Below are 14513 nucleotides of genomic sequence, written 5' to 3'. Positions count from 1 at the left end.
GTGGGAAGAGAATCTTTTGGAATTTCACATAACAATTACCAATCACCTGTGACTTTATAAATGCACCACTTCGGTGAGTATTCATAATCTTAAACCTGAGACAAGTTGGTCAATGAATCCTTTGTTTAAGATGACATTAACCTAACTCTTTGTGTTTGAGTTGTTTTCGGACAGAAAACTCAGTCACTTACATTATCCAATTTCAACACCAACTTCTCAGCATTTATTTGTGGAAGCTGCAGGCCTCAAATTATACAGATATATTAAAACACAGAAAGTTACCACTCTGAATCTCTGTATGTGATTATACCTTATTCATTTCATTATTTCAATATTTTGGAAAAAAAGACAGAAGATCTGAACAAAATGCAAACACTGGAACAAGATGGTCTCTTACACCTATTCCTAATCCTAGTATCAAAAGTACATTAGAATCAGTGCTCTTATAGTTAGAGATTTCCTTTTATTTTATTCATTTAGCCCATAGAAAGGGGTGTTACAATCTCAGAACAACTGAAACTCTGAGATCTCAAAGTCATCCTTGCTAAACATACCCAAGGAAGCATGAGGTCTGATGGTCCCAGAAGGTCTCTTACTCACTTTTTCCAGTGGTGTGCTACAAGAGCTGATTCTTAAATTTTAAGGAATTTTTACAAGCTGAACTCCATGCTGACTTGAACTCCAAAGTGGGATTACTTACACTATGGGACTGGGCAATTACTTCAAACCCATTAACCCCACAAGAAAATTTAAAAGGCCAACTGTTAAACATTTTACCAATTCTGCACCACCAGTTGAATCACTTCTTTGACAGACTTTGTAGAATCAACTGGGGTTTCTAAATTCCCCTTTATCCATGTTGGACTTTCTGAAGGATTTTAACTTTCTGTAGTGAATTGTATACCTTTATAGGTACAGGTCTTTTATTTCAGTTTTGGCTTTATAGTTTTTTCTCTGTGGGCAAATTATTAACAAGCATGAATACCTTATTTGCTAATTGATTTGGTTTTGCATTCATTTATACAACATCTTTTCTAATTATATGGCATGATTAATAATTGCTGACTCTCTGTCTTTCCCATCTCCTGGACAACTTCACTGTCTCTCATGTTGATATAATTTAGCCTTTGTAAGCTTCATATGCATCACTTATAAAACTGAGATAATAATAGTACACGCTGCTCAATTAGTTGTTGGGAGTATCAAAAGAAACAACATATGTAGAGAACTTAGCACTGTGCTTGGTACGTGGTGGTATCTCAATGCATGTGACTCAGGTAGTAAGTCACTGGGACTTCCCTGATGACTTAGCAGGTAAAGAATCTGCCTGCAATGCAGGAGACACAGGAGATGCAGGTTAGATCCCTGAGTCAGGAAGATCCCCTGGAGAAGGAAATGGCAACCACTCCAGTATTCTTGCCTGGGAAAGCCCATGGAGAGAAGAGCCTGGTGGGCCATGGTCCAATGGGTTGCAAAGCGTCGGACACGACTGAGCAACTAAACACAAACACAGTAATAGTAGTGTTCAATAGTGGCACTTGGTGAGGTGGGGTCCGTACACACAAAAAGGTGAGATGTGGTCCTTTGGTGGCTCAGTATTTTAACCGATCCCTGCTTTACAGCCTGGGAACCCAAAGTAACCAATATGTGCTGCTTGGTGGTTTAGGTATTGGGGGTCCCAGTCTGAATGGATCCCTTTACTAGTAGAAATTGATCAGTTGGATAGTTGTTTCATACTCCCAGAATAACACTGAGGATCTCAGTTCAGGCAGAGAAAATTGATATTTTGGAGATGTAAGACTGAAAGATATTGGCTCTTTCACAGCTTCTCATTTCTCCTCAAACTTCCAAAAACCCCATTTCCTCACTGCTCATCTTTCCTTTAACTGATGATCATGATTAATAAGAAAATAGATGTAACCCACTTGAGGTCTTCTATTTTTCTTTCCTCTAAATATACCAACCTCTGTGTATCTGTGCCTGTATTTTTTTTTGCCTTCCTTCCTGTTAATACAGATGATGACTTCAGGCTTCTGTCTGAGGAATCAGACCCTCTTTTCACCTTCTCAAGGACTTAATCCCTATGAACAGCTCCCTTCTCTGTTTCATGAGTCCTTGCCCCTCTCCTGGATCATTCTCCTTCCAGCTTACAGAAAAGCTTTAGTAGCAACAGCTCCCACCTTAAAAAGACTTCTACTGACCTCTTGCTGCCTTCTAGCTATTATCCCCATTTCTCTGCTCCCTTTTACACCATGTTGGTCATAATCTCCATCCCATCACTTTCCATTCTGTCTTGAACCTATTTTAGCCAAATCTGATGGGAATTGTTTTGTTAAGGCTATTCGTACTGTACTTGATGCCAAGTCCAATGGTCTCTCATCTGTCTTCATGCTTATCCATCTTTCAGCACTATTTGGCAGAGCTGACCTTTGAAAATCCATCCTCTCTTGGCTGCTGCATCACCACCCTCTGGGTTTCTGCCTGCTCTCTGGCCATTGTTTCTCAGTCTCCTCCTCCTCACCCTCTCTCTTGTTTTCTAAGTGCTGCAGTATCCATATTTTGGCCTTTGGCCCTCTTCTTCCACAATAGAGCTCATCTGGTTCCATGGCCTTACATTTCACTTATTAGCTTTTAGTTTCCAAATCTGTGTCTCCAGCCCCATCTCTCCAGTGAGTTTCACTCTGGCTGTTTAGATTGTCTAGTTAAATACTGCTGTTTAGACTGTCTAGTTAAAGTTCTTTTGGGGTTTTTCCATAAGATAGTTCATTCATGGTTTTTCCATAACATCTTATGGGAAAACTCCAAATGAACTTTTTGGCCAAACCAATATATCCCCAGTGGGATGCCCAATGGGAAGTTCAAACAGCATGACCAAAAAATAACACTCAAATAACATGCCACAGTACACAAAATTTACACAGTTCCCTTTGAAACAGAACTCCTGTAGTCATTCCCACCCAGTAAATGGCACCACCATCCACTTAGTCTCCTCTCCGTATCTAGTCTGCTAGCAAGTTAGTTCTATCTCTAGACTGTGTTCCAGTCCTGTTCATACCCTCCTTCTTTCCTTCTTGGTCATTTGTGATCAGTTCTTCCCCCATAAAAAGAAAGATATTTTTAGTATATAAAATGATCCCATCATCTCTTGCTTAAATTAGCTTCCTGTTAGAAAACAATCCAAAACCTTACATCGGCCCACAAGGCCTTACTTTTGTTGGCTTCAGCCTGCATCTCCAAACTCATCTTGCTCATATTCTTTCCCCATTATGTGCCAGTCATGCTGGCCTTCCGTATGTTCCTTCAACACACTAACCTGGACCTCGCCTTAGGGCCTCTGCATTTGCTGTTTCCTCTGCCTCCACAGTTACACTTTTTTTTGTTGTTGTTAAGATCTTTTGATGTGGACCATTTTAAAAGTCTTTATTGAATTTGTCACAACATTCTGTTTTATGTGTTTTTTTTTTTTTTTTCTGCCACAAGGCATGTGGGATCTCTTTGCTCCCCAACCAGGGATGGAACCCATCCCCCCTGCATTGAAAGGCGAAGTCTTAACCACTAGGCTGCCAGGGAAGTCCTGTCCATATCTATACTTGGCAGGCTCCATTAAGCCTGCTTGAGGAGGCTTAACTTGATCTCATCCAAACTTGAGGTCAAATTCACTTCTCCAAGAGATCTTCTTGAGTACCCAATCTGCGGTAACCCCCTCCTCCCTTATTCTCTAGCATATGACTCTTCCTATTTTCCTCAAGTACCACTATCTGACTTTATCTTGGTCACTTATTTGTGTGTTTACATTTTCTCTTCCCCTCCACCACTCTTGCGAGAATTAAGCTCCACAAGAGCAAATCCCTTGTCCACCTTGTTCCCTTTGTTTCCTCAGCACTGTGTCACACATCATCTGTGACTAACACTTGCTGAGTGAATGAATGAACATCCTGGATGCTTAACAAAGGTATTTTTAAATACTGCAAGGGTAAACATAAGTGAGGAGATTGTCTACCACACTGCTCACTGCTCTGCATGTGACGCCACACCCATACGAGAAATATATTCTAGAATGCAGCATCAGGAAAACTTGACTTCTCTGGAGAACCTGTTGTGCCTCTTCCTTTCCTCATATTAAAGCTGTCAGTGATTATTTCCATTTTTGTTTTGCCCTAGCTGTTAGGAAGTGGAAAGCCAAATTTCAAACCCAGAACAGTGGGACTTCCCTAGTGGTCCAGTGGCTAGCTAAGACTCCACGCTCCCAATGCAAGCGGCCTGGGTTTGATCCCTGGTCGGGGAAGTAGAGCCCACATATCACAACTAAGAGTTTGCATGCGACAACTAAAGATCCTTATGTCACAGTGAAGACCCAATACAGTCAAATAAATAAATAATAATAATAAAAAAACGGGCCATCAATAATAGTTGTTTTAACAGTCCCTTCCTCTGGTTTATTTCCTACTTTTCTTAAGGAAAGTATGGTAGTAAGATTTGTTTAAAAAGTGAGTGTTAGCTTTTCAGTCATGTCTGACTCTTTGTGACCCCATGGACTATAGTCAGCCAACAGCCTCTGTCCATGGAATTCTTCAGGCAAGAATACTGGAGTGGATAAACATTCCCTTCTCCAGGGGATCTTCCTGACCCAGGAATGGAACCTGGGTCTCTTGCATTGCTGGCAGATTTTTTACCGTTTGAACCATCAGAGAAATCTTTTATGTCACCTCAGTTTCTTTTTAGAGAGAAGTGTGATTTAAATGAAAGCATTGAAAGTGTAGACATCTAGTGTTTACTTGGAGCAATGTGATATTGGATGGGAGCTTTCTGGCCATAAGGGTTCATATGGTAGTGTGAGCTTTGTTGTTGTTAGGGGTTTGCTGTGATTCATATTTGGGGATTCTCCAAAGTCACTTTAATTAGGATTTACTGGGCTAATCAGAGCCCAACCCTTCAGGCATTAGGGTTATTTGTTTTTGTTAACTTGATGACTGTCACTTCAGAGTTACGAGCCAAAAAGTTGATGCATCTTGAGAGTTTATTATTCTCTTCATGTCTCAGGAATGGAAGAAAGATGCCTTTTAGTTTAGCCTTAAAATGCTATGCCTTGATCTTTGGGTAATTCATGAACTACACCCTCCTAAGATTCAAAGGAACAGTTCTTAATTGTTATTTAGGTCTAGGGATGGTCTTGAAGTTTATGGAACACAATATGTAATGCTTCTCCTTAGTATTACAGAATTAAAATGTAACTCTTTGAAGTCCAGACTGTGATGATATTTTAACTGATTAGTTATTTTATATATTTTGCTTGTAGCAACATCATTCATAAAACAGCAATTGTGAAAGCAAAGCATAAATTGATCCATTATTATTGAATATCTTGATGCTTATACTAAATTGATATCACTGATGTAAAGAATATATACATGGTTAATTCATGAGGGCATCAGGGTGGACAAATCTCTTTGAACAGTTAAAGAATGCTTTTTAAAACTGCCCTTATTGCTTATGTGCAGTGTAGAATAATGCCACAGTACACAAAAACTGTATCTTAATTTAAAATTTTCTCTCAAATAAGCATTGTAATTAAGCATTACTTAGAAATTTGATACAAAATTAAATTTTAATTTTTATAGTAATTTAAACATTGATGTAAATAGTTCTGAAGAAAGGGTACAGACAAAAATTTTTTGCAAGCTTTTCTTATACAGGAAGCAAAAGTCTGAGTCATTTGATAACCAAATCCAAACACACATAAAACATAAATCCTGTATGATACTGTGCAAGTAACTGATTTTGAAGATTAACCTTTTGAAATACAAATTTACCCACACTAATATGGTTCCATTTTTTATATGAAAATTAGGACTTACATAAAGATGTGTTAATTTGTGAAGCTATTTTATGAAGAATTCCATTTTCAGTCTGCTGACTTTCTGAATAAAGTCACTATTACTTGCCTCAAAAAAATGGATCCTAAATAATGCTTAACAATAATAATATAATATAATCTTGTATAATGTGAAGTATAATAATATAGTATCTAATACACATAATAAGCTGTGTTTACACATAACTTTTTTAGAACATCCATTTATCCAGCATTTTGCTGTGACTTTTCTTTCAGCATAACTTAAACCACCATAGTTTTAATTCAAATGACTGTAAGATCATTGCTAAATATGTACCATAAAGCCTGGGACCTTTACCAAGATTGAACGTGAGATTTACCTTGACTTATTGTCTGGAATGTTCTTTCATTAGCTTAAGTAGCAAAGATTGGCATGGAACAACTTATGGAACAACCAGTAACATAATTTACTAGTAATTATTCAATCAAGACTATCATTTAAACTCTTATAGAGATATTCTTTATTTGCCACATTTTCAATTTAAAAGCAAGAAACTTTTCTATTCCACTTCGACAGTGCTGAAGTCTTGAAAGTTTTTTGGCTCATTGTGAATATCCTGGTGTGCTGGCCAAGATAAGAAAAATCCAGGGTCTGGAATCCAGGAAAGTTTATCATGGAAGTCAGATGCTTACTTGGTTCCTGAACCAAATGCCTTGAGTTTATCTGGGTTCCAGGTTGAGTAGCCTGTTTTAAAAAAGGCAATCCAGAGCTTCTACCACTCACACCGAGGGCCATCAGTCTCACAGAGAGGGGCCAGTGGTATTTCTGGAGGTTTGTGTAATCAAGACTCGATAATAAAGGCTACTTTTCACCAAAGGAGATGGGTTGGACGTTCTGGCTTAAACCTGGGAAGAGTTTAGAGAAAAAGTTATGGCTGTTTTTAGGTGTAAGCTCAGTTATGACAGGGAAGTCTGGTTTTGCTCCTGACAACGCCGCTCCCTGCTTTTCTGCTCCCTCTTTCAGTATTGAAACTAATGACACATTTGATGTGTCATACATGAATGACAGTCTGTAAATGCCAAGGAGGACAGGGAGACAGAAAGCAGTCCTCTTCAGGAGATAATTGGTAGGCTCAAGCTTGCTACAGCAGAACACAAAACAGCCCTCAGCAGGAGATTAAGAGAGTTTCTGTAAGAGGGAAGCAGTTACCTCCTCTGCCTGCTTTTCTTCTTCCCACTCGAGTTTTCCAGGATGGAGTCATTGGAGAGCTTACTAGAAATGCAGGTGGTTTTTAAAATTAGTGCCACAGATGACCTATTTATTTTTTTTTAAAGCTCTCTTATGCAATGTGTTTTAGTTTTGACTGTGGCAAGAGAAGAGGGTGTGAGAACTGCCTCAGGTCTCTCATTCCTGGGGCTGCCCTATAAGTTGTGGGTGGAGGTGCCTTTCCATATGACCCTGTGGCCACACGTGGTTCTGCCACTAATCTGCTTTGGTATGTGGGAGAGAATGACTGATGTCCTGGGATTCTCCACGGAATTACTGACTGACTTTGTTGGCAGGGTCCTCTGGGGTGACCAGGGGAGACAGGAAGTTCTGAAAATGAAGAGGGAAGTTGTTGGACATAAAATTCATAAAATGCGTGATTAAAAGTAGATCATTTTAACTGTAAATTTTTGATTCTCTGTGCTTAATTTGTCTTTGTCACCATGTTGCCATTATCATCACATGGTTATCAACGAGCATCTCCCAACCGAACTCTTATCTGCTTTGGCTGGTCCCCAGGGAATCCTTTGCCTTCTTGGTGTTTCTTCTCAGTACACTCACTGAATCTTCTCCCAACCTTGGCTATTCTCCCTACATGCACACTTATTTCCTGATCTTTCCTTCCCTGAATCCCACCCACATCTGCACTCTACATACAGTGTAGTAAGCAGCTGCTATCCAGCTGAGCTATGTGTTAGCTTTGTCCCCCCGGTTAGGATACAACTTCCTCGACTGCAAGAGCCAAAGAACAGAGGTGGTAAGGAGACTCACTTTCCCCTTCTGTATTACTTGAGATGTCTTTATATTATGAATGTATAACCCATTAAAATAATTTTAAATGCATTTGCCTTCCAGACCTCATATATTATAAGAAGCAAAACAACAACAAAAAATCACATAGATTCAGCATGGTACCAAATAAATTCCATCTGGATCTGATAAGTGTCTTTTGCTCTGAAGAAAATAAATAATATAAAATAAATAATAGTGATAAAATGATAAAAAATAAATAACAGTGATAATGGTTAAAAAAAAAACAAAAGCTGCCTGGCTGAATACTAATAAAAGTGCCTTTACTTCATGTGGGGAGCTTCTAGATCAATACAAAAAAGATGTACTGCACATTCAAACCAGTGCTATTTACTTAGAAGCTCTGGAATGGGAATACGCAGACAACAGCTATCAAGTTTCTAGCCTGGAAAAATCCACAAAGGCCACTGAACACAGACACCATGGGGCATCATGCAGACAGTTTATAAAAATAACTTGCCCATGCATTTTTGGAAACTGATGTAAGCTGTACTTGCGGCTGTCTGCTTCCTTTGCTTTATCCAGTAACAACTGAAAAGAGACCAGTTACTAGGACTCCGAGAACTTGGATGCTCAAGAGACACCCAGCATTCACCACAGGGAAAGCAGCAATTCTGTGTTACATGAATACAAACAACAAACTGTAATGCAGTCTAGTAACAAAAAAAAAAATGCATCAATCTATTCAGAAATATTTATCAAGCACCTGATATATGCTGAGCACTCTAGGGAATTCAAACATGGATCAGTTACTCCCTGGGTTTAAGGAGTTTGAAGTCTAGTACTGAAATAATGCTTGTTCAGAACATATGTGTTAGTATCATCTGAGAAGTTCAATTTAGTCCTTCTGAAGATGGAGAAATCACTTTCAGTTGAGTGATCAAAAAATGCTCTATTAGAGGGGAGGACACTTGGAATGGATGTATTAGTTTAAAAAACTTTTAAATTCAAGTACAACATATATAAAAGTGCACATATCATAAAGACTACAAGCTAACTGATTCTATACAAACTGAACACATTAGTTATGTAATCAGCACACTAGTTATATAACCAGATAGAAAAATAGTACAATACTCCAGAAGTTCCCACTGTGCTCTCTTCTGATCATTCTTGGTGGGAGGCAGTAGAATTTTGTTAGATGAATGTAGACAGAGAAAAAAATTACTGGAGGAAGGATTAGCATGCATAAAGATGTGAAAAATGAAAAGGCAAGACCCATGTTTGAGGAATGGGCCGAAGAATTTGCTTGGAGTGTCAGCTGGAGAACAGGGTTAGGTACATATTATACAGCCTTAAATGCCAAGTAAAAGAGTTATATTTTATTAGCCCTGAAGCTGTTTGAGCAAAGGAGGAGTATTTTGTAAAATTTTTTGATGATTGGTAGTTCAGAGGTCAGCAACCTGACCAACACTCTGTTGGAAAGCTTCTATAACATCCAGGTATGAGATAATTTTGGATCTGCAGTGGCAGATGAGGACAGAGAGTAACTAGCTATCCAGACACTATAAAGAGGCAACAAAACTGAATGACTCTAGATCTTGAGGAAGGAGGTGGAAGAAAATTTACTTCCATAGAACTAATCAAGAGAAAATTTAATAATTTTCTCAAGTAGTTAACTGTTACTTAGTGTTTTGTTAAGGGTAAACACGGGAATGTTGTCTCTCCAAAACAGTTCTGAAAACTTCCTTAACACTATTTGAATAAAATCTTTAGTTATTCTAAGGAAACTCCAAAGAAGCAACTGACCTTTCAGACAAAAGGAGCCCTTTGTTAGTGGGAAATGGGGACTGTTAATCTTTTCAAATGGGTGACTGCTAGAATAAATATTTTCCTGGGAAAAACTGACTCCCAGGAAGACTTCTGAAGATGTCACCATAACAGCAAATTATTGGGTACTGCACACTTGCCTGTCTATCCATCCAGATTTCTGGACAGGATGAATTAATTTCATTGTACACTTTCACTTGTAACGTGTTTCTACAGGAAACACCATAATTTTTGGGGGAAAAAAGACAATTTTTTTTTCTTTGACAACTTTTTAATGTATCACTTTGACCGTGTGCGTCATTTTTGATTAAAGCTCTCCCCCTCCAACTTTCAACTCTTACCCTCCAAAGCAGTGGATTCTGGACTCAACAAATAATTATTGAGCACATGACGTGTGCTTTGATTTTCTATAACGTTTTCAGTCTGTTCCTAACACTTCTGTACAACTGTTACCTTATTCTTCAAAGTCTGTTTTTTCTTTTTTTTTTTCCCCTGGAGTTTTGGATGCGAGTAGTTGTTTCCAGATACTGGGATCTGTCTAGCGAAACATCAACCGATGTAAGGGAAGTTGTTCTTGGAAGCCGGTGAGTGTGCAGGTGACCAAGAGTCTTTTCTGGGATCAGACGGAAGAAAGAGAAATTTCCTTGGGAAAGAGCACGTGGGTGGAGAGAGGAGGGGAGTCCGGGTAGAAGAGAGCTGGTGTAGGCTAGACTCCATGCTCTCTCTAGACCTGACGCTCCATCACCCAGGTAGTCGGGGTGCCCATGGCCTGGAGCTTCTAGAGTCGCTCCTCATCGCTGGCTGCTCACCTCCACCGCTTCCCCAGCTGAAGTTCCAAACTTTTTCCTGCGTGGAGAGGAAGGGTGTTATTAAGTTTGAAAGGGAAGTCCCTCCCCCTTCCCGGATTCCTATTGGTCAGAGCCAGCCCCATCCCCACCAGGGTCGTGGGCGGATTGGCTGTGGGAGGGGAGTCCCGCCGCAGGCTCGGAGCCGACGGCCGCCCGGGGGCCCCCAGGTGGCAGGTGGGGCCGGGACTGCCCGCGCCGCCGCCTCCTCCGCGCGTTTCCAGCAGGCTGACTTTAAGGTTCGCGCGCTGGTCGGGGGCGCCGCGCTCGGCGGGAGCGGGACTGCTAGGTCTTGGCCATGAAGAGCCTCAAGTCCCGCCTGAGGAGGCAGGACGCGCCCGGCCCCGCGCCGTCCGGCGCCGCCGCCGCCGTCAGCGCGGTGAGTTCCGTGGCTAGTGCGCGCCCCGAGCGCCCGGCGCTGCCCTCCCGTGAACCGCAGAGCCCGTCTCTGCTCGGCTTTCCCTCACAGCGTCCCGCTGGGTCGGCCCCGGCCACTCCTCCTCCCTCCTCAAACCAGGGCTCCGCGTTGGCCCGGAAACCCCGGGGACCCTCCCCGCCGCTGCCTCCGGGGCTCTCCGTCCCTTTCCCCACCCCTCACCCTTAGGTCTCCAAGCTCCTGGCCTTTAGGACAGGATCGTCCCCTCTTCCTCAAGTCGGTGTTTTCGGGGGTTGTCCACCACCTCGGCCCTTCTCGGGTGACCCCAGCCCCTGCCCTCTGCCCGGGTGACCCCCGCACCCCACGCGCGCTCAGTCTCGGCCCGGCTCTGCTGGGCACAGCGGGCGCCCCTCAGTCCCCGGGCCTGCGGGTCGGGCGGGGGCTTGGCGCCCCACTGTCCAGGTGGGCAGGGCAGTGGACCCGGCGCCGCCCGGTCCGGACTCCGGACCTTTCGTGGGTGAGCGCTGCTGGGGTGGGTGGACGCCGTGTGCTGGCCGCTGTCTCGGGGTCACTGGGACTCAGAATCAAACACAAAAGTTTGATTTCTGAGTAAGGCAGATGCATCTGGCGTAGTTGTAAAGACAAAGCCCCAAATGGGTGATGATTCTGAAAGTGGTGGTGAAGTTGGGAAATTGTCTTGTAAGTCTCACCTGTGGGACAGACAGACCCCGGCAGACCTGCATTCGGCGGTGATCCGCAGCCCGGCCTCTGCACGCTTTCTCAGGGCCTCTCTTTAGTTGGCAGGAGAACAGAAATGTTGAGAAACAGACTGACTGCAGATGTTGGGATTTAGATAATTTGGCAAGTAGAAGAACGGCTATATCTTCCACATTATGTATTTTTGGGATAAACGTTATTTTAAAAGTTTTGAGAGTCAGAAACGTTTACTGAGATGTAATGCTCAAAACTGCCTGGTTGTCCGTTTGGAGTCATTAAAACAGATCTTAATAATTTTCATAGGTTTTGCCAAATGATTAAATGCTTTTTTTCAGACTACTCATTAATCTGCTTTGGCTTTTGAGTGAATTCAGAATTAATGCCTTTTTCTCCACTTGACTACTTCTAGGATGATTTTACTTGGACTTTAAGAAAATTGTGGTGAAACTTGGCTCTTTACTTCCCAATTGAAAAAAAAAAAAAAGGGATAGTTTCAGATAGCATAATATTTGATGATTTGATATGGGTTAATATGGCATGAAATTGTTTAATTAGCCCATAGAAGAGACGATTACTTTCATATTTTTTAAAAGAAAATAATTGACAGACTAGTGATTTAATGATATCAATCACTATACATAATCGAGGTGAAGATTCAATTTCTTTGTATTGCAGGTTGTTTTCAGCTTTAACAGTATACTTTTCTAGGATTATTCACAATGTTTTACCCCATTTGGTTTGCACTGTTTGTACACCTTAATTTTAGCCTGTTTTCTCTTCTAGAGATGCAGAGTATTTAGTTGTTATTGATATTACCAGCATTCCAGTTTGCATTTTATACATTCAGCACATAAAATGCATCTTTCTGAGTGTAAATCTTTAGCACTTGTTACACTGGGCATTCTGTTATTTTTTAAAAAAAAAATACCGTCATAAAAAATAAAGAGAAGTACATGGTATAAAAAAATAGAACCTACCTGCTTAGAAAAAGTGAACATCTCTCAATTTTAGCTAAATTTTCAAATACATTTTGTAAAATATTTAAATGAAAATATATAAGTATGATGAGTAATAAAACCAAACTAAATATTGATAGAGTTTAATAAAGGAACAGGGGGAAATAGATTCTTTCTGCTTTTCAGTCTATAAACCATAAGCCCTAATATCCTATTTGGTCCCATGTGTATGTATTGTTATGATTGAGCATTTTAAAAAATCTTCTTGCTTTCAAAGTCATTTAAAAATTTGTTTTTGAATAGATAATATAGCACATGGCTTAATATTTAAAAGGAGCCAAATTATTTACAGCAGAAAGTCCGTCTCCCACCTGTGTACTTCAGTTATTCTGCTTGTCCCCCACCATTCCTTGGAGGCCATTGGTGTTATCAATTGCTTGTATATCCCACCAGAGAGAGTTTAGCATATACAAGCAAATATTAATATAAGTATTCACTCTTTATATAAATGGTAATACACTATATTTGCTGTTGCATATATTTTTTAAACTGTAGTATCTAGGCCCATTTAGAGCATCCCCAATCAAACTTTTGCTATAATGTACAATGCTATGATGAATAAGCCTGAATATATTGCAAGCATGTGTGTGTATACTTGTCAGATCAATTCCTGAAAGTGTAATTGCTAGATTAAAGGACATGTGCATGTATAGTTTTAAAGAATGTTGTTAAATTTACTTGTGCATCATATACCCAGTGTATAAGAAAGTATTATTTCCCATGCTTTTATTTAAAGTTTGTTCAAATTGTTAAGTTTTGCCAGCCTGATAAGTAAATATGGTATCTCGGGATAGTTTGTTGGATTTCTTTTACTGTGGGTGAAGTTGAGCATCTTTGCATGTTTTTAAGAGCCCCTTCCATGTTCTTTTCTGTGAAGAGTTTACTCTTTCCATTTTTGTATTGGGTTGTTGATTTCTTTCCTTTTCGTTTGTATGTACTTTATTTATATCGGGGAAATTAGCCTTTTCAACATAAATTTTTTTTCTTCATTGGTTTTTTGTCTTATGGCTTTGTTTATGGTGGCTTTTGCTATGCAGAGTGTGGCTTATTTTTATACAGTTGAATTTATCAACCTTTTATTTTGTGACTTTTTATATCTTGGCCTTTCTACTCTGCCATATTTAACAAAAATAAAGAAAAATCTCCAGATGTTTTCATCTAGTCTTTGTTTCATTTTTTAAAATATTTAACTCTTTAATCCATATAGAATTTTTTTCTGGTGTAAGATAAGAGGTATACATCTTGTTTTCTTTCTTCTCTCCCATTTTCCCCTTGTGGCTGCCTAATTGAATCTTAAAGCATTCATTTAATCACAGATGATCACAATTTGTACAACTTTAAAGATTTAAAAAGTGTATTTCATAAATAGTTTTCTTCATGCATTTATAATATTTAAGCTTATTTGGAGACACATTAGAAATAAACTGAACTATGTAAATATTTTATGATACTATAGTATGCAAAATACAGCATATTAATGTAACATGCTAAATTATAATTATATGCTATATAAGGAATTTCAAATATTCTGAGTAGTACCGTGGTTATAAATATGTCAGTGAGTTTTGAGTTCACTAAAAGAGGGTATGTTTATACACATAAATAAATATAGTTCACAATTTTAAATTGTGCATAGAATACATGTGAGTGCCCTTTACTAGCTAAATTTAGAGATAGCTGCATCTTTTAATCATAAAATAAGACAATTTTTGTTGTCAGATTTATTTTTAATTACTAAATTGGAGTTTCAGAGTTCTGAAAGGGATGATTAAATAACTATAAATGCTACTTCAGATCTAGTCAATTATATGTACAGTCAATTATGTGTACAATTATGTGTACAATGAGAATAGGCTTGTTCCATTTTCACCTTGTTCAG

General features: G+C 39.6%; 1 protein-coding gene and 1 long non-coding RNA gene across 3 annotated transcripts in view; one reads left to right on the top strand and one right to left on the bottom strand.

Annotated features, from left to right (window-relative positions):
- Window positions 1–6752: 6752 nt before the first annotated feature.
- Window positions 6753–11399, bottom strand: LOC139035565 (uncharacterized). Of its 2 annotated transcripts, XR_011488167.1 has the most exons (3): window positions 11124–11397; window positions 10134–10526; window positions 6753–7430 (listed from the first exon to the last, which is right to left on the bottom strand). It is a non-coding gene; the product is annotated as an uncharacterized lncRNA (long non-coding RNA). The 2 variants fall into 2 exon arrangements; XR_011488166.1 differs by lacking the exon at window positions 6753–7430 and having other exon boundaries at window positions 10054–10526; window positions 11124–11399.
- Window positions 10673–14513, top strand: part of UACA (uveal autoantigen with coiled-coil domains and ankyrin repeats) — an 87539-nt gene continuing 83698 nt past the window's right edge. Inside the window, exon 1 of the mRNA XM_070468734.1 lies at window positions 10673–10904. Within this exon, the coding sequence (XP_070324835.1) occupies window positions 10824–10904 (81 nt within the window). The 5' untranslated portion in view covers window positions 10673–10823. The remainder of the gene's footprint in view (window positions 10905–14513) is intronic.

Source organism: Odocoileus virginianus, chromosome 6 (assembly GCF_023699985.2).
Source record: "Odocoileus virginianus isolate 20LAN1187 ecotype Illinois chromosome 6, Ovbor_1.2, whole genome shotgun sequence".
NCBI lineage: Eukaryota > Metazoa > Chordata > Mammalia > Artiodactyla > Cervidae > Odocoileus > Odocoileus virginianus.
This window is presented reverse-complemented; position numbering and strand designations above follow the sequence as displayed.